This window comes from Crotalus tigris, unplaced genomic scaffold (genome assembly GCF_016545835.1).
Source record: "Crotalus tigris isolate CLP2741 ecotype Arizona unplaced genomic scaffold, ASM1654583v1 scf7180000017753.6788120, whole genome shotgun sequence".
Taxonomy (NCBI): domain Eukaryota; kingdom Metazoa; phylum Chordata; class Lepidosauria; order Squamata; family Viperidae; genus Crotalus; species Crotalus tigris.
In genome coordinates, this window is record NW_024096615.1 from 4,990,873 (window position 1) to 5,011,961 (window position 21,089).

Consider the following 21,089-nt stretch of genomic DNA (forward strand, 5'->3'; position numbering starts at 1 on the left):
ATTATTTATAATTGTTTAGCACTCAGTGGATGAAATGGCACTGCTGGGAAAGAGTTAGAAAAGTCCACTAAGATTCCACCCTGGTCTCCTGTAGTCCCCATTCTCCTTTGCATTGTTGGTTGTTGTTGTTGTTGTTGTTGTCCCTTTTGACTTGGACTCTCTTTCTTTGTCATGGCAGGAACTCGGCTATAAGAAATCTCTTCCTTTTCTAAGTTCTACTCCATCTCCAGTTGGTTTTGAAGGCAGAAAAGATGGGAAAAAGCAAATTTGCAAAGTTTGCAGTGGCTGGGACTTCAAGAGAGCATCCTAACCTTATTAGTGGTCATTTGGCTCCCTGTGGCCTCAAGAACTTCCTCTAGTTCTGTGGCTTTTTTAGAGCAGATGTGAGTTGGCTTGCTAGATCTATGTTGCTTTTCTCCCTAAGTATCATAGCTTAGGATTGGCTTAGCACCAAGAAGAAGACCCCCAACAGCCGAAACTCATTGGCTGAATCTGAGTCAAAGGATGCTCTGTCATTGAGTTGTAGGAATAAAGTCAAGGCAGAAATCCATATCAGTTGTTCTACATTCTTGGATAAAAAGCAGGATCAGAATTTAACCGATATAAATAATAATGTATGTCCAGGTAGATACTGTTGTGGTTCCGGCTAATGAAACATTCCAAAGAACTTCCAGGCATTTATTTTCCTAAAAGTCTTTTATTGTTACAAAATGTCGGCACAGGCACAACAGAGGGATGCTAGGATCTAAGTTCTCTTCCTCTGAGCAGTTAAATTATCAGCATGTTCCCTCCCTAAATTAGCCATCATATCTCACATTATCCAATTAGTTCGAAGGTCAAATGTTTTCTTCCTCTTTCTTTCCCGGGCTTTACCCCCAACCCCCCTTCTGCTCTGTATTAACCCCATAATTACCAGACAATTCTACATATTGTCAAAAGCAAGAATATACAATATTTACAGCGTTGACAGATACCCTGGATTAGGTTAGTCTCAGGACTGATCCGATTGCATATTCCTTTCCATTTTTTCCCCCTGTACTTCACGTTTTCTTCTTTTCAACCCCCTAACTTATTTATCTATTTATTTGTTGTGGCAGGCCATGAACGAGAGAAAAAGAAGCATACGAATGACACACTCTTGCAATTGTGATGGAAATGTTTTGAAAGGATTGTGATTTTTTTAATCATTCCTTTAAAAAAAAAAAAGAAAGAAATTCTTTTTTTTTTTTTTTTGCCTCCAGAAGTTGTGGGTGCTCCATCACTAAAGGTTTTTTGAAAAGAGATTGGACAGCTGTTTGTCTGAAATGGTATTTCCTGCCAGAACAGGGGATTGGACTAGAAGACCTCTAAGGTCCCTTCCAACTCCATTATTCTGTTAATTTGATGGGGCGGGGATGATTGTTCCCATTTTTAAAAGAAATGGGAACCGGAATCCTTGAAAGTTTATCCCACAGCTGTTAACAAACTAGGGTTAAATCACAGTTTTGTTTTTCTGCCTGCTCCAGATGGGATGTAGAAAACATTTTGAACTGGCCACATTGTGAGTCTGAAAAGCTGCTTTTTGAGTTGAAATATTGTTGTTTTGAACTTGCAGAGGATTATGTTGTCCATTCTGAGCGATACTTTGAGGACACTTGAGTGAGGAATTGGTGTTTTGAGCTGGAAACAATCCTGGGATCTTTGGAGCAAGCCATTTTGGCCTTGAAACAAAACATGAGGTATTCATGTTTGGATTTGAAGCACTTTGTGTTAGACCTAAGTGTGTTCAGTTGCAATCCTTCCAGTGGAAACTGAGAAGCAGTCATTTTAAGGTGTGATGGTGTTCCTTCAACACAGGACAGGGCTATTTCAGTAAAGGATAATTTCCAGGAACTTTGTGGGAAACGTGAGGTTAAACTGATACCAAACATAGATATGTAGCAGACACTTATAAACAAAATTTTAATTCTTTGACGTGGTGGTGCAGTGGTTAGAATGTGGCATTGCAAGCTAATTTACTGCCCACTGCCAGGAGTTCGATCCTAACCAGCTCAAGGTTGACTCAGCCTTCCATCCTTCCGAGGTCGGTAAAATGAGGACCCAGTATTGTTATTACCCCAGTATATATATATATATATATATATATATATATATATATATATATATATATACACATATATATATATATATACACACTTCCAATTTTACGCGGGAGAAAACCCAAACAACCAAAGACCTACATACAAATACCCGCGAAAACCTCAGAAAACACACATATATATATATATATATATATATATATATATATATATATATATATATATATATATATAGGTTGCTAACAAAGAATAAAGAAAGAACTGGTATAGCTATTTCTAGTTCCTTTAACTCTCTTCAGCCAGACTTACTCTTCTGAGATTCGAACCTGGGCTATCTGCATGTTAGGCAGTTGTTGGTGACTGCTGCTTGTGGATGGCTCTAGATTGAGCTGATACAGGCAAAAGAAAAGAAAAGAAAGAAGATTTCTTTCTCCCATATCTGGGCTGACAGGGTGTTCATTCAAGGTAAATATATATATATATATATATATATATATATATATATATATATATATATAAAGGAAGCATTTGCCAACAATAAAATAATAGAGGTCAGTGAAGAATCAAAGGTTAGCTGAACGTATGGCAACAATAACACAACTTAAAAAAATGTGATTCTAAAAAGTAACCCAAGAGTTGGCCGTGTCTCTGTTTTACCATATTGCAGAAAAATAAATAATTAAAATAGAGTCGGTTCGGTGTTGTGGTTTAAAGGCACCAGGCTGGAATCCAGGAGATGCGAGTTCTAGTCCCACCTTAGGTATGCAAATGAGCCGGGTGACTTTGAGCCAATCAGCAGGAGACTGTGAGTTTTAGTCCCACCTCAAGCACAAAAGTTAGCTGGCTGATTTTGGACCAGTTCCTCTTTCGTCTCAGCTCACCTCAAGGATTGTTGTTACAGGGAAAAACAGCAGAAGGAAGGAGCTCCAACTTGAGTTATTTACAAGTAATAAAGATGGGATTAAAATTATATAAATAATAAAATAAAAATAAAATAGGAAGAGATTCTGGGTCTAAAAATCTATTCTCTGATGTTGCTTTATTCCTTGTAGCTAATGCTGGGGCTGGCTGTCATTTTGGAAAGATAATTCCATTTGGCCTAATTCAGAAAAAGAAAGATGCTTGGGCTAAGTTTCTTCAGGCCCACTTTAAAATGTTGTTAGTTAATTTTACAGAGGCGAAACTCTGTCTGTCTTGCTTCTGAATGCCTACGATTTAACGTAGCAACTCGACCCGGCTCCAGTTACAATAACTTCTATAACCAACACAGCTTCTCCCTTCTGAACTGATGGAGAGATGGGGAACTTTCCAAATTTCTTTAAATGCTGAGGGATAAAGTCTAGGCAGAGTTGCGCATCTATTATTTTTTTTCTCCTCCCTAACGATCAAAGCAAACATCCCTGATCTGAATTCCTCATGATTTAATAGACATATTCAAGGAGTGTTCTTGGCCTTGCTGTCTCTCCTGGATTCCCCCCCCCCCAGCCTCACAGTTAATATTTTAAATGGTTGAGAAAAGCCAAAGCTGGCTAGATGCTGCTGAAAACTATGTTTATTTTGTTGTTGCTGTGAGGGCCAAAGGAAGCTTTGTGGGACGTTTTCAAAAGAGGGTGGACCAGAATTCATTTGGGAGGGAGTTTAAAAGAGATGAAATACATTTCTTAAGCCCTGGCAAAAATGTAATACCCCTTAAAACCTCCAAATCTCCTAAAAGGCAAAAAGCTGCAGCCTAATTGCAATCCAGCATTGCAGTTTTAAGTTTCAGTCATAAACCTCAAAACAGTCTATATGACCTGTTGCTTTCACAAAGCCTAGGAATAAACATGACATCTAACTTGTCACCATGATGTAAAAAAGATATTGAGACTCTAGAAAGAGTGCAGAGAAGAGCAACAAAGATGATCAGGGGACTGGAGGCTAAAACATACAAAGAACGGTTGCTGGAATTGGGTATGTCTAGTTTAACGAAGAGAAGGACGAGGGGGGGACAGGATAGCAGTCTTCCAGTATCTCAGGGGCTGCCCCAGAGAAAAGGAAGTCAAGCTATTCTCCAAAGCACCTGAAGGCAGGACAAGAAGCAATGGATGGAAACTAACAAAGGAGAGAAGCAACCTAGAACTAAGGAGAAATTTCCTGGCAGTTAGAACAATTAACTAGTGGAACAACCTGCTTCCAGAAGTTGTGAATGCTCCAACATTGGAGGTTTTTAAGAAGAGACTGGACAGCCATTTGTTTGAAATGGTATAATATGGTTTCCTGCCTGAGCAGGGGGTTGGACTAGAAGATCTCCAAGGTCCCTTCCAACTCTGTTATTCTATTCTATTCTATTCTATTCTATTCTATTCTATTCTATTCTATTCTATTCTATTCTATTCTATTCTATTCTACAGCATTCTAATCACTATTCTATTCTATTTTATTTTATTCTATTCTATTCTATTCTATTCTACAGTATTCTAATCACTATTCTATTCTATTCTATTCTATTCTATTCTATTCTATTCTATTCTATTCTATTCTATTCTATTCTACAGTATTCTAATCACTATTCTATTCTAATCATCTATTCTATTCTATTCTATTCTATTCTATTCTATTCTATTCTATTCTATTCTATTCTATTCTATTCTTATTCTATTCTATTCTATTCGCAAATGATATTCCAAATGTATAAAAGGAAGAAAGCTTTATAATGATACAGCATGTCCTAATCGTGGTACGCCAATCCCACACCATCTCATCTGGGTTCAGTGAAGGCCCACAATCTTCACCCTTCAAACTCCTGGCCCAACGGCAAGCGTTCATCTTGAAACATCTCTTAGAAGATAGATTGGCAGAAGTGAGAATTCATCTCTCTTTTCCCTCGTCAGCCCCCCCCCCTCTCCTCTTTATACAATTTCTGTTTCTGGGGATGCCAGAGGTCAACCTCCATGGGATGAATGTTTAAAGTCAATCCCTCGGAGGAGTTAGGAATCAAACAGCTTAGCATGTCACCGAATGGTGACAATGGCTTTGATCTGCCTCAAATATCCACTTGCGGATGTTGCATTGGATGAGGAGATAAAGTGAAGGTCACATCAGCAAACTGCTTACTCAGACTTGTTCTGCTCTATGTCCAAGGCTTGTTCGAAAGCGTAACCCTTCCTAGCCCTCCTCCCTTCCCAAAGGACCCCACTTGGCTGCAATATTTAACATTCCCAATTTTCATTCCTTTAGTTTGAGGATCCAGATGATGTCATAATTTCCACCAAAAGCCCTTAATTTTCACAGGGGCTTATGCTTCAGTTTGGGCCATAAGACTGTTCCCCAGGCTGGAAATCGGCACAAAAGGATGTGATAGTTGACCTTTTTACAAGATTAGGCACTCCACACATTTGTAGGTGCTTGTCTGACCCTGCACCCTCTGAGACCACTTTGCAAGATGCAATTTTGAAACAAAAGACTCATGTTTTTGCAGGCCAAAATAAAGCACGTTCATTGACTCCTCTACGTCAGCCATTTTGCCATTGTTTTATTTAACAAGTTTATGTCGAAGAACAATGATTGTTCAATCAACCTGTGTAATCTCCTGTAATGTTACAATAACATTAGGCGATATTGTCCTTTGTTTCTTTTTTTAGCTTAGTGAGATTTGCAGATCTGCCCATTTTATGGCTGGAGAGGGCTTATTCCAGGCCTGTTCAGCAAACTGTATCTTTAAATCTGGGGTTAGTTTTTAGTTTTTAGGTGTGAGGAGCTAGCTTGCCATCATCTGACAGCGCCGAGCATATTTTGAAGGGAAGCAAGAATTTGCAACGTCAAGGTGTATTGCAGTACACTAATATCCGAAAGGAATTGTGGTATGCTTAGACGTCCGATTGGGGGCTTGTAATGTTTTATTGTTTTACTTAAAATGTTGACATGGCCAACTGTCTTGTGGAGCATGACTCTGGGCAGCTAACGACAGTATTAAAAATATAAAAATATTGTTTTAATCGACTTCATAAAATGATATACACAATTTAACAAAAAAACAGTAAAACAACAAAAAGCTGCCTAATTAATGGATAACTTTAACGTTTACACAGATTCTGACCAGTGTCTTCATCTAAAGTTTAATTAGGCATGAATTAGGCACATTTTTGAATGAAATGTATGTAAGTGGCAGTTACCTTTTATACACACTTACCATCCTCCCCCCGTCCTTAATCCAGGGATGTTTTATCCTTTTGGTAGTTTTTTTTTTAAAAGAAAATGTTATTGATTTTCTAGTTCTACATTTAAATATTTGAAAAGCAACATGGCAACTGGGTTGGTCCATAATTCAATAACATACAAATCTCTTTAGTGCAGATCTCAAACGATTGCATTAAATATTTCCTCTCTTTTCCCCTTAGTATTCACTGTCTCATATTTAAATTAATACAATTCTTATTATATCGATTAAATAAAGATAACTTTCTTACATTTATCAATAATTTTTAGTTTATACATATCTTAGTTGTTTTAACATCTTTTTAGACAATCAATGTCCTAGTTAGTTTTTCCCAATTTTTAGTTTCCTGTTAATATTTAAATTTAATGTTTAATATTTATAATTTCCAAGTTTTAAATAACCCTAATTCCCTTTATCACAATTCATCACAAGATCTCATCTTCAGGATACATGTCTTATCTATTTGAATTCACACCATCTTACATCAACCAATTAATAATACAATATAATATTCTTATTTTCTGGTAATTACCAAATTACCAAAAATTATCTTTGGGTAGGTTTACCAATCCCATCAAAATTCCAGCAAATGATTGGGGGGGGGGCGAGGAGGGCTAAAACATATGAAGAAGGTTGGCAGGAATTGGGTACGTCTAGTTTAATGAAAAGGACTAAAGGTGACATGATAGCAGCGTTCCAATATTTGAGAGGATGCCACAAAAAAGAGGGGGTTAACTTATTCTCCAAAGCACCAGAGGGCAGGACAAGAAACAATGGTTGGAAACTGACCAAAGAGAGAAGTAACCTGGAATTAAAGAGAAATTTCCTAACAGTGAGGACAATTCACCAGTGGAACAGCTTTTCTTCAAATGTTGTGAGTGCTCCATCACTGGAGGTTTTTAAGAAGAGACTGGACAGCCACTTATCTGAAAGGCTATAGGATCTCCTGCTTGAGCAGGGGGCTGGACTAGAAGACCTCCAAGGTCCCTTCCAACCCTATTCTGATGGATGGATGGATGGATGGATGGATGGATGGATGGATGGGTGGATGGATGGATGGAAAGAATGCCTTTTTACTCATCCCACCTAACTTTCCATGAATTCTTTCTTAAATAGCTTTTTTAGAGGTGCCCAAGTTGGTGCCAAGTTAGGAGGTTGGACTAGAAGACCTCCAAAGTCCCTTCCAACTCTATTATTCTGTATTCTATATAAATTTGGGAAGAAAAAAGAATAATAAAATGCATGACTGAAGAATCCTTTTGAGTGATCTCTTTCCATCCAGATGGGGGAGGAAAAGTAATATTTAGAATAGAATAACAGAGTTGGAAGGGACCTTGGAGGTCTTCTAGTCCAGCCTCCTGTTCAGGCAGGAAATCCTACACCATTTCAAACAAATGGCTGTCCAGTCTCTTCTTAAAAACTTCCAGTGTTGGAGCATTCACCACTTCTGGAGGCAGGTTGTTCCACTGGTTAATTGTTCTCACTGTCAGGAAGTTTCTCCTTAGTTCCAGGTTGCTTCTCTCCTTGATTAGTTTCCACCTGTTGCTTCTTCTCCTGCCTTCAGGTGCTTTGGAGAACAGCTTGACTCCCTCTTCTTTGGGGCAGCCCCTGAGATATTAGAATAGTGCTATCATGTCCCCCCTCGTCCTTCTCTTCCTTAAACTAGACATTCCCAATTCCAGCAACTGTTCTTTATATGTTTTAGCCTCCAGTCCCCTGATCATTGTTGCTCTTTGGCTGATGGTCCCAATTTGTATCTTAATCTGGATCTTTGCCCTCCCCCTTTTTTAATTAAAAAAACCCGACCTAGTCACGCAGACACAATTAACCATGTTTGAGTTTCCTATCCTGAGATGTAACATTGGCCTTTCCTTTGTGTGTGCATAACAGGAACATGTGTGAGTAAGAGCATGTGAGTAATATCAGCTCGGAGAGGTGAAGAAAGGATTTTGGAAGGCTCCCAGTAGGTTGACATCCATAACACTTCCTCTGGCTGTTTTCTTGCCAACGATGAATTTCCCTTCTGCAATATAGCTTCAAGAGGGATGCTCTCAATGCAATCCCCATAAATCAAAGGAGACAACTAGAGATAACCAAGACTTAGTCGAGCAATCCAGAAATATTCCCATAAGGGCTTCATAAGGAGTTCTTTCCAATCCCAAAAGATGTTAAGGATGGGTGTATCGCACACTCTGTTGTAGGTTGATTGATCATGCAGTGAGGCTGGCTGGGCCTTCTCAATCTCTGTCTCTTAATCAGGAAGTCCATACCTGGCCCTCAAGAGGAAAGCACCAGGCAAGTTCTGTTTCCCAGCGCACAAACTATAATCCAGAATTCCAGGAGAGAAGTCTGTTCGAGAAGGGGGAAAGGAAGTGGGCCACGCCAGGCGAACAGCAGGAAAGGCTAGGAGTGAAGTTCATCTGAAGGGCAGCAGGAATGTTGCCAAGGATGACACTAGCCTAGTCCAGGGGTAGGCAACCTTGGCTTTTTTATGACTCGTGGACTTCAACTCCCAGAATTCCTGAGCCAGCCATGCTGAGGGGAAAGGGAGAGGTTTCCAAGCTGAGCCAGGCTGGCTCAGGAATTCTGGGAGTTGAAGTCCATGAGTCCTAAAAGAGCCAAGGTTGCCTACCCCAACCTTGGACGAAGATTAAGAGCAGAGGTCTTCAACCTTGGCTCTTTTATGACTCTTGGACTTCAACTCCCAGAATTCCTGAGCCGGCCATGCTGAGGGGAGAGGGAGAGGTTTCCAAGCTGAGCCAGGCTGGCTCAGGAATTCTGGGAGTTGAAGTCCACGAGTCCTAGAAGAGCCATGGTTGCCTATCCTAGGATGAAGATTAAGAGCAGAGGTCTTCAACCTTGGCTCTTTCATGACTCGTGGACTTCAACTCCTAGAATTCCTGAGCCAGCCATGTTGAGGGGAAAGGGAGAAGTTTCCAAGATGAGCCATGCTGGCTCAGGAATTCTGGGAATTGAAGTCCACGAGTCCTAGAAGAGCCAAGGTTGCCTACCCCTGGCCTATGGTGAAACTGAGATTGCAGAGAGCAATAAGAAATGAGCTTTTGGTCTTAGATGATTGCAAAGATCCTAGGGATGTGCTCTGAGTGCTTTTGGGAGAAAAAGGAGGCACTAAATTGCTCCTCCTTGTCTACTGGGATTCTCAGAATTATTCTCTCTCTTCCTTGCCAGATGCAGTGGCCATCTTTAAAGAAGCAACACGTAAACCGAGAAATGCTTCCTTTTGCTCTCAGTTTACATAATCATCACTTACGTAACTGATTCTTTTTTCTTTTTTAATGAACCAGAGTGGTAGAAATGTAGGGAGAATGGCACAGAATCACAGAATCACATTGCTGGAAGGGACCTTGGAGGTCTTCTAGTCCAGCCCCTTGCTCAAGCAGGAGAGCTTACACCATTTCAGACAAGTGGCTGTCCAGTCTTTTCCTGAAAACCTCCAGCGATGGAGCCCCCACAACTTCTGAAAGCAAGCTGTTCCGTTAATTAATTGTTGTTACTCAGCAATGGAATTTTTTTGTGGTCGTAAGTTGAGGACTACCTGTATGCTAAATATTTCGATGGGAGCGCTTCCTTTCTACGCTCTGCTCAACCTCGCAGTGAACTTGCCTTGAAAAACCCATGGAAGGGAAAGAAATGTTCATGAAGTCAGAGGGAGCAGATTATGTTTTTCGATCTGACCTCCGGTTCTTGAGTCCTACTGGATCAGCGGTTCTCAACCTGTGGGTCGGGACCCCATTTGGGGTCGAACGATCATTTCATGGGGGTCGCCAAACAACACAGTCCGCCATTTTTTCTCCCTTTTCCTTAGCCACGCTACTCCCTTTTATTCTATTGGCTTTTGAAAGCCAATAGAAGAGACTCTCTTGAATAGAGTCTAATTCTATTGGCTTTCAAAAGCCAATAGGAATTGTCCAGGCTGTCTCTGCCCTGCTGAGCCCACCAAAAGTCCCATTCTGCAAACAGTGCTGCACCAGTTGAGTAGTCCTCGACTTATGACTGGTTGGGGGTCGTGGCATTAAAAAGGTTGAGAACCACTGTATTGGATGGAACTTGACTTGAGCTTCTTAGAGTTGCAGCAGTCCTCAAATAAACCCTAAACTGCTTGAGTTCTGGAGGAAGTTCAGACAGAGGTTGCTTCCTTTTCTTGCAAAAGTTTTAACTGTGTATAGTTTACCCAAACGAAAGGCAGGGAACTTTGAAGGTTCTCCGTTTCATTCCCTACCACTCAAGATGAAACTAGAGTCCTTCCGCCAGCCAGGAAGGAGAAAAACCAAGACTGAAGAGAAGGAAGCAGCAGATCAAAGGGTCTGTGAAATTAATCAGAGTCCTTTTTAAAGAGCCCAACGAGGCTGTCTTTGTCTCCTTGGGATGTCTGCCATCTCAACCTGTCCATGCAGATAACCCAGAACTCTTGTTGTGTTAGCCATCTTGACTATCTATTCCATTCACTGCCTTCCCTTTTATTTCTCTTAGTCTGGAAGAAACAAGAGAAAGCCAGAAACAACCAACACTTTGTTGTTCAACTGCTGAATCTGTTAAAAAAAAAAAAAAAAAAAAAAAAAACACAACCAACCCAGAAAACAAAGGAAATAAAGCAAAGTGGGGAGGGGAGACACCAGAGGTCTGGCCCTTTGTGACAGGCAGCCCAGCCACAAAATGGCTGTCAAAGGCAGGGAGTGGTGAATCAATCTCTCTCTCTCCCTCCCTCCCCCCCCCCTCTCTCTCTCTCTCACACACACACACACTTTCTCTTTCTCACTTTCTCATTTTTTCTCTCTATTTCTCTCTTTTTCTCTCTTCACAATAATGTCTTGGTTCTATAAAAAAGGGTTGCTGGGATTAGGTATGTCTACTTTAATGAAAAAAAGGACTAGGGGTGACATGATAGCAGTGTTCCAATATCTCAGGGGTTGCCACAAGAAAGAGGGAGTCAAGCTATCCTTCAAAGCGCCTGAAGGCAGGAGAAGAAGCAAGGGATGGAAACTAATCAAGGAGAGAAGCAACCTGGAACTAAGGAGAAATTTCCTGACAGTGAGGACAATTAACCAGTGGAACAACCTGCCTCCAGAAGTTGTGAATGCTCCAACAGTGTCTGAAATGGTATAGGGTTTCTTGCCTGAGCAGGGGGTTGGACTAGAAGACCTCCAAGGTCCCTTCTAATTCTGTTTTATACTCTACTCTACTCTACTCTACTCTACTCTACTCTACTCTACTCTACCCTACTCTACTCTACTTTATTCTACTCCATTCCATTCCATTCCATTCCATTCCATTCCCAGTTTCTCATATGGCCTCTTGGAAAAATTATTTATCTACCCTTGCATGTCCTTCACAGAGAGAAGAATTTCCACCATTGGACTGTCTTCTATATATTGCCCTTTTTTTAATTCTCAGGATTTTAATTTCTCAGTTCAGCCAGAATTTGAAAGCAGATAGAGCTTTGCAAACACAAAGAAATATCCTAGAAAGTCAAGGTCCTTTTTTTTCTGACTTTGAACTTATACTAAAACAAGCAGGCATCTCAAACAAGAAAAACCCAGCCAGGGAGCAATTAACAAGGCATAGTTAAGTGACCACAGCAACAAAATAAAAACAGATGTAGATCTAACTTCTCTGTATGGTTTCCTTTTGTAAAATTCAGAACAGAGTATTTAAGGCCGTTTTAACCCGCCACAAATAAGCAATTACTACTTATTTTACGTGTTTGACCTTTACTGACGTTTTAAAATGTCATATATATATATATATATATATATATATATATATATATATATATATATATATATATATATATATATATATTTTCAATAGCTCTTTGGGTGCCAAGAATGTCCTGGCTTGTATGTGATGTGTGTGTGGGGTGTGTGTGTGTGTGTGTGTGTGTGTCTCTATGATTATTATTTTTTTTAAATCGTTCTCGTCTGTAACTACGCAAGGATTATTGAAAGCCGGAGCATCAAATAATAGCTCTTTGTGTCTGAATCGCGCTGCTTTTTCCATTTCCTGAATGCCTTAATTCATTCTTCATCCTGGGGACTTCCAGATGAGTGGTGAACTTCAGTGCCCATAATCCACTATATCGGAAGAGGAAGGCCAAAGAAATAATAATAATAATAATAATAATAATAATAATAATAATAATAATAATAATAATAATAATAAATTGACAAATTCACTATTAGTCAATTGCAAAAGGCGGCCTTACTAGGAACTGCTTCCATCCTGCGACAAGATCTGTAATACCATCAAACATCCACATCTGCCTATCCCAGGTCCTGGGTAAGGACTCGATAGGTAGACAAAATGCCAAATCCAGTCTGAACATCTGGCTGACTGTGCGATGATCCATAATAATAATAAAGTTGGAAGGGACCTTGGAGGTCCAACTAAGGCAGGAAACCCTGTACCATTTCAGACAGATGGTTGTCCAGTCTCTTCTTAAAAACTTCCAGTGTTGGAGCATCCACAGCTTCTGGAGGCAAGTTGTTCCTCTGATTAATTGTTCTCACTGTCAGGAAATTTGTTTTTTAGTTCCAGGTTGCTCCTCTCCTTGATTAGTTTCCATCCGTTGCTCCTTGTGCTGCCTTAAGGCGCTTTGGAGAATAGCTTGACTCCCTCTTCTTTGGGGCAGCCCCTGAGATACTGGAACCCTGCTATCATGTCCCCCCTTGTCCTTCTTTTCAGACATACCTAATTCCAGCAACCTTATACTGTATGTTTTAGCTTAATGGTCTTTCTAAGTAGACCACAGGGAGAAGTATAAAACCGAATGTGGGTGCAATTTACATTGGCTGTTGCAAGCTCAAAATTAACAGCAATCCCCCCAGTGCGCCCCCCCCCCCCCGACTAAGGGAGGATTGTAACACACCTATCATGGCAATGAAACATGAACTTCTGGTGTAATAGAACTGGCAGCAGTTGTCTCTGGTGCAGTTATTTATATCGTTAAAACAAAGCTTTGTTTACAAGGAAGAACTGGGCAAGAGAGCCTTGCACTCAGCTGGGTTGCTGAAAACCCACGGAAGATTTGTTAGGAACCGGGCCCCAACTTTGGTTTATTCATTTGATTTTCCACAGGAATCAAATACTAAATAAATTTATACCAGTGGAATTTGAAGAAATGTATTTACGCCGCTCTCTCTTTGACAACTTGGTCGTCATCTAATGACCAATGGTTATCTCTCTACTCATCAGTCTGTTACCCTTCTGGCTATCCCTTGATTATCATGGAACGAAGGCTGAAATGGGCCTTGGAGGTCCTCTAGTCCAACCCCCTGCTCCCCCTATACCCGTTCCGGACAAATGACTGGCCAATCTTTTCTTAAAAACCTCCAGCCATGAAGCACCTACAACCCCCGGAGGCAGGCTATCCCACTGATTACTTGTTTTCACTGTCAGGAAACGCTATGATTCATTCATTCTGAACCTCTTCCCCTTTTCACATTCAGTTGAATCATGAAGGTTAATTACCATCTTTCTGAATGTGCGTGCAATGCAGTTTCGTATTTGCTGTAAATGCTGGTTTTATTAGACCAGGGAATTTTAGACCCTGAAAGAAGAAGTCTCTACATTAATCTTCTAGATGATTTGGCAAATATCTCTATCTCTATCTCTATATCTTCATCTATATCTATCTATCTATGTCTATGTCTCTACCTATATCTATATTTATTTATTTATTTATTTATTTATTTATTTCTAAAATTTATATGCCACCCAATCCCAAGGGACTCAGAATGGCGTACAAAATTAAAACAATAACCTGACAATAAAACAATAAAATAAATACATTCATACAGCGTTTCCGATCATATATATATCATCCATCCATCCATCCATCCATCCATCCATCCATCCATCCATCCATCCATCCATCCCTATCTATCTATCTATCTATCTATCTATCTATCTATCTATCTATCTATCTATCTACAGTATCTATCTATCTATCTATCTATCTATCTATCTATCTATCTATCTATCTATCTACTTATCTACCTATCTACCTACCTACCTATCTACCTGCCTACCTACCTACCTATCTATCTACCTACCTACCTCTATCTATCTATCTATCTATCTATCTATCTATCTATCTATCTATCTATCTATCTACCTACCTACCTACCTACATCTATCTATCTATCTATCTATCTATCTATCTATCTATCTACCTACCTACCTACCTACCTACCCACCCACCTACCTACCTACCTCTATCTATCTATCTATCTATCTATCTATCTATCTATCTATCTATCTATCTATCTATCTATCTACCTACCTACCTACCTACCTACCTACCTCTATCTATCTATCTATCTATCTATCTATCTATCTATCTATCTATCTATCTACCTACCTACCTACCTACCTACCCACCCACCTACCTACCTCTATCTATCTATCTATCTATCTATCTATCTATCTATCTATCTATCTATCTATCTATCTATCTATCTACCTACCTACCTACCTACCCACCCACCTACCTACCTCTATCTATCTATCTATCTATCTATCTATCTATCTATCTATCTATCTATCTATCTATCTATCTATCATCTATCTCTACGTATCTACGTATCTATATCTGTAGCATCCTGAAAAAAATCATGCTAGGGCTTATATTAAGAGCATCCTGAAAAAAAAAAAACCATGCCAGGGCTTATCATAACCTTATAATTGTTCCTGTCTTAATTTCAAGTATGGCTTTGGTTTGAATGCAGGATGAATGAGAAGGGCTCCCTCAGGGGTGAAAAGAGAGTCATCAGATTTTTTTCTGTTTTTCCTTCCCAGGCCTTGAACAGCAGTCTGTATAAGAGCGGCTCTCCTTACGGCTCTCTTAATAACATCGTGGATGGCTTAAATTCCCTGACGGAACATTTTTCGGACATTTCCCTTTCCTCAGATGCCCGCAAGCCGAGCAAGAGACCCCCACCCAACTATCTCTGCCATCTTTGCTTTAACAAGGGACACTACATCAAAGACTGCCCACAGGTAAGGACCTGCCATCTTGGAGGCCTACGTCCTGCAAAGGAGAGGGCGAACACGTAGTCTCCGTCTTAACGACCACAGTGGAACCCCCAGAATTTTCAGTTGCTATGCGAGACAGTTGCTAAGTGAGTTTGCCCCCCCCCTCATTTGCCGCCGTACAGATAGGGCCGCAAATGGAGATGCCCGATTTCTGTGGGAAAGCGAAACATTCGTTAAGTGAATTTTGCCCCCATTGGACGGCTTGCCGTTAAGTGAATCCCTTAGCTTGTTAAATTAGTCAGTTGGAAAAGTTGCTTTAGGAATATCAAAATCCTGTTTATACTTGTATTCCATGAATAACTTTATTGGAACATAGAATAATAGAGTTGGGAGGGACCACGGAGGTCTACTAGTCCAGCCCCCTGCTCAAGCAGGAGACCCTATATCATTTCAGACAAATGGCTGTCCAGACTTTTTTTGAAAGCCTCCAGTGATGGAACGGCCACAATTTCTGGAGGCAGGTTATTCCACTGGTTAATTGCTCTCACCATTAGGAAATTTCTCCTTTGACCTTGGTTGCTTCTCTCCTTGGTTAGTTTCCATCCATTGTTTCATGTCTTGGCTTTTGGTGCTTTGGAAAATAATTTGCCCCCTTCCTTTTTGTAGGAGCCCCTCAAATATTGGAACACTGCCATCATGTCATCCCCCCCCCCCAGTCCTCCTTTTCGTTAGGCTACACATACCCAGTTCCTGTAACCGTTCTTCGTATGTTTTAGACTCCAGCACTTTGATCCTCTTTGTTGCTCTTCTCTGCACTCTTTCCAGAGTCTCAACATCTTTTTTGCATTGTGGTGACCAGAACTAGATGCCGTATTCCAAGTGTGGCCTTACGAAGGCCTTGTAAAGTGGTGCTAACACTTCACGTGATCTTGATTCTATCCCTCTGTTAATGCGGCCTGGCATTGCATTGGCTTTTTTGGCTACTGCCGCACACTGTTGGCCCATATTTATGGGATTGTCCACTAGGACTCCAAGATCCCTCTTGCAGTTACTGGCATTAAGTCAAGTTTCACCTAGTCCAGGGGTAGGCAACCTTGGCTCTTTTATGACTCATGGACTTCAACTCCAGCTATGCTGGCTCAGGAATTCTGGGAGTTGAAGTCCACGAGTCATAAAAGAGCCAAGGTTGCCTACCCATGACCTAGTCTATACCTATACAGTTGGGTTTTTTTTTCTTCCTTATATAAGGGTAGAACTTTACTTTGATCTACATTGAGTTTCATTTTCTTAGACAGGGATCCAGGTTTTGGCTTGGAATGAGGTTCTAAAGATCCTGAAGATTGGGAGAATGCATAACAGTCAACTTGAACCATCTTATACGTGTTGGAATTAGTTAGATTTCTTTTTTACCAGGTTTAAAAATACTCCTTCAGCTATGTACGTACAGGCAAGACCTAATCTCAAACAATAGAAAATTGGAACCAGTGCCCAGGAGAGATGAGGAAGCTGACCAGATACAAAGCAAGTAAGAAGAGCAGAAGAAGAAAACAGCAGATGGTATAAAACAGGGGTCTTCAAACTTGGCCCTTTTATGACTTGTAGACTTCAACTCCCAGAATTCATCAGCCAGGCACATGTGCCTGGCTGAGGAATTCTGGGAGTTGAAGTCCACAAGTCATAAAAGGGCCAAGTTTGAAGACCCCTGATATAAAATAACCTGAGCTTGCTGTCGTTAGCTAAGATTGCACTAATTTGGGGGCTCTGTTGAATTAGCAATTAGCCTTGTCAGCTTTTTTTTCCCCTAGTGCAAAGTCAGTCAGTGCAGACCAGATGCAAAAGAGTGATGGATGCACAAAGTGGAGTCTACTAAGCATTGAGGCATAGGCACCTCTGTGTGCCAACTTCAGACAGGATTTTTAACAGGCAATGCCACCCTTCGTTCCACTAAAAAAAATTGTGGACTTTCAGGAAGTGTGAGCAGATGTTGGTCTTCTCGGTGTTTTGATAAGTGTTGGATTGTTTCCTCCAGAATAACAAACAGGCATGGATAGGAGCCAGTTCATCGCCTGGAAAAAGCCCTTATGTGCATCTTTACAAGTTCACCTCCCATTAATGAGGGCTTTAGACTATACTGATTCCTTGGGTCAGGGACCTATTGAATATTTAGTATGCGTGTGGGAGAGAAAAGAGGGAATGAGGGAGGATCACACAGCCTGTTTGATTTCCTCTCATCTTTTTTTCTTCTCAAATTTGGATAAGGTCTTTTGAAAACAAAACAAAACCAAACCTTGCATAACAAAGGTTAAGTTCTTTAGCACAGGGGCTTTTGCTTAGTGCCTCCCACTGCTCTCCTTCTTCTCAACCCAGGTAGATTCAAATCAAGATATTAGCGTGTGGTTGACACAGGTCAACCAGCTGAAAAGCAAATGTTCTTGCCAGTATTTTTCTTTTCTTTTCTTGAGCTTCTGTCAAAGTCTGCTTCCTCGGTTTTCGCCTTCTAGCTTTCTGATCCTCTTTTATCCCCAGGAGAGAAAGAATGGGAGAGGGGGAAGGGAGGGAGGAAGGGAGGGAGGGAGGAAAGAAAGAAAGAAAGAAAGAAAGAAAGAAAGAAAGAAAGAAAGAAAGAAAGAAAGAAAGAAAGAAAGAAAGAGGGAGGGAGGGAGGGAGGGAGGGAGGAAGAAGGAGAGGGAGAGAGAGAGAAAGAGAAAGAAAGAAAGAAAGAAAGAAAGAAAGAAAGAAAGAAAGAAAGAAAGAAAGGAGGGAGGAAAGAAGGAAGGAAGGAAAGGAAAGAAGGAAGGAAGGAGAGAGATGGAGAAAGAAAGGAAGGAAGGAAGGGAGGGAGGAAGGAAGGAAGGAAGGAAAGAAGGAAAGAAAGAAAGAAAGAAAGAAAGAAAGAAAAAGAAAGAAAGAGGAAGGGAGGGAGGAAGAAGGAGAGGGAGAGACAGAAAAAGAAAGAGAAAGAGAAAGAAAGAAAGAAAGAAAGAAAGAAAGAAAGAAAGAAAGAAAGAAGAGAGGGAGGGAGGAAGGAAGGAAGGAAAGAAAGAAGGAAAGAAGGAAAGAAGGAGAGAGAAAGAAAGAGAAAGAAAGGAAGGGAGGGAGGGAGGAAGGGAGGAAAGAAGGAAAGAAGGAGAGAGAGAGAGAAAGAAAGAGAAAGAAAGGAAGGGAGGGAGGGAGGAAGGGAGGAAAGAAGGAAAGAAGGAGAGAGAGAGAGAAAGAAAGAGAAAGAAAGAGAAAGAAAGGAAGGGAGGGAGGAAGGAAGGAAAGAAGGAAGGAAGGAAGGAAGGAAGGAGAGAGAGAGAGAGAGAGAGAGAGAGAGAGAGAGAGAGAGAGAGAGAGAGAGAGAGAGAGAATGAATTTATTTGGCAGAACAGGAAAAGGTCTCGAGAGGGGAGGGGACCGAAATTTTGGTTCTCACTGTGCTCAAAACACACCTGGCATCTCCTGGGAAATGGCCAGATTCCCCCATCTGATGACGAAGATGAATGCGGACACAAAGCTGGGGGGAAACCATTTGCCAAGACTAGGCCTGGTTTACAACCATAAAAGAAATAATCACTTTTTATTTTTATTTTTTTGCTAAATTATCGCAGGGCAAAATTATCACAGGGCTTTCCTTAAGCCAGCAATTCAGGGAATGTTGCCCCCTCTGGTGACTTTTCTTGCCCCAGTTCTTAAGTTGTTGAGCTACTAATACGGTTGTTAAATGAATTTAGCTTCCCCATTGATTTGGCTGGTCCGAAGCTCATAAAAACGGGATACGTGAGCCTGGGACACTGCAACCGTCCTAAGTACAAGCAAGTTTCTCAAGCCTCTGAATTTGGATCACATAGGGAAGCTTGCGACGGTTGTAAGACTGAAAAATGCCCTTAAGCCACTTGTCACAGTCGAGCAGGTTGCTAAACCAACAATTGTTAAGTTGAGAAATATCTTTATGTACTGGGGGTGAAAAAAAAAAACACAACAGAATAAGAATTGCAGGCCCGTTAGCATTCCTTGTAAAGTCCACTGAGAAAGTTTTTTTTTTTTTCCCCCTCTCCCCTGAAATACATTTCTAAACGCTCAACTGCATCATTCCTACTTTGGCACTCATAAGCTGCTAATGGGAACCAGATGTGAGATCAACCCCCCCCCCTTTCTCTCCAAATAAAAACAGCCTTCTTTTTTTTGGTGCATCAGGTTTCTTGGAGGAGAAGATTCCTAGAACAGCTGAAACTTTAGAATCCAAGCAGTAAAATAACACTGGGAAAGTTTTCGAAACAAAGCGGGGTGGGGTGGGGGGTTGGGGGGGTGAATGGAAATGCGGATAGCAAATCAAGGCTAGCAAATTTGGCCATGTGTTTCCCCAAGAGAGGAAGGAAGTCAGGAGTTTTGCAATTCTTGTCCAGCTTCCAGTCCACAAATTTAATTGTTGCTGTTGTTGTTTAAGATTCCTAGGGATAGGAGAACATGTATAAGTTTATGCAACTATTAAAATCACGCGCAGACAAAAAAATTAGACAACAGGCAATGCTGGGAGTGGAGTAGCTTGTCTTTCCCGAGTTAGGGCTGTCTAACTAACACAGCCATTTCTTCGGAGAGTGTCCTATAACAGAGGTCCCCAACCCCCGGTCTGTGGACCGGTACTGGGCCACAGCATGCCAGCAACTGGTCTGCACAAACAAGCAAAGCCTCATCCGTGGGATGCAGGCAGCACACAAAACTACGCACTCTCTGGTCTGTGGAAAACCCTTTCTCCACGGAACTTGTCCCTGATGTCCAAAAGGTTGGGGACCTCTGTCATATGAGATAATTGGTACCATTAATTGGTTTCAGGATGCGTAATGAGTATCAAAAAATGATGATTCCCAAACAATGTTTTCCCGGAAGGAATCAATCAATCAATCAATCAGAATAGAAGCTGGAAGGGACTTCAGAGATCTTCTAGTCCTCCAAGCTCCCTTCCAGCTCCTATTCTATTCTATTCTATTCTATTCTATTCTGTTCTCTTCTGTTCTGTTCTAGTTTAGTCTAGTCTAGTCTAATCTAGTCTAGTCCATTCCATTCTAGTCTAGTCTAGTTTATTCCATTCTGTTCTGTTCTGTTCTAGTCTAGTCTAATCTAGTCCATTCCATTCTAGTCTAGTCTATTCCATTCTGTTCTAGTCTAGTCTAGTCCATTCCATTCCATTCTAGTCTAGTCTAGTCTATTCCGTTCTGTTCTGTTCTAGTCTAATCTAATCTAGTCCATTCCATTCCATTTTAGTCTAGTCTATTCCGTTCTGTTTTAGTCTAGTCCATTCCATTCCATTCCAGTCTAGTCTAGTCTAGTCTATTCCATTCTGTTCTGTTCTAGTCTAGTCTAATCTAGTCCATTCCATTCCATTCTAGTCTAGTCTATTCCGTTCTGTTCTAGTCTAGTCTAGTCTAGTCCATTCCATTCCATTCTATTCTATTCCATTCTATTCTATTTTGTTCTGTTCTAGTCAGTTCTAGTTTAGTCTAGTCTAGTCTAGTCCATTCCATTCCATTCTAGTCTAGTTAGTCTAGTCTAGTCTATTCCATCCTATTCTGCATTCTATTCTATTCTACATTCTATTCTACTCTACTCTACTCTACTCTACTCTATTTACTCTACTCCTATTCTATTCTATTCTATTTTCTATTCTATTATTATTTGCGACCTTCTGACAAGCAAAATCAATGGGGAAAAAACAGATTCGCAAAAGAACTGTGTTACAACTGTTGTGATGCCCTTAACAAAAGGGGCAAGACAGGTTGTGGAACTCAGTGGTCTCACCTAACAACAGAGACTTTGGGCACCATGGGCTTGTATGGTGCCCTTGC

The 21,089-nt window shown here is 40.7% G+C and overlaps 1 protein-coding gene across 1 annotated transcript in view; it reads left to right on the plus strand.

Moving 5' to 3' along the window:
• The window catches only part of ZCCHC24 (zinc finger CCHC-type containing 24), a 102,801-nt gene that overhangs the window by 19,565 nt on the left and 62,147 nt on the right, over positions 1–21,089 (plus strand). Inside the window, exon 2 of the mRNA XM_039340766.1 lies at positions 15,091–15,291. Within this exon, the coding sequence (XP_039196700.1) occupies positions 15,091–15,291 (201 nt within the window). The remainder of the gene's footprint in view (positions 1–15,090; positions 15,292–21,089) is intronic.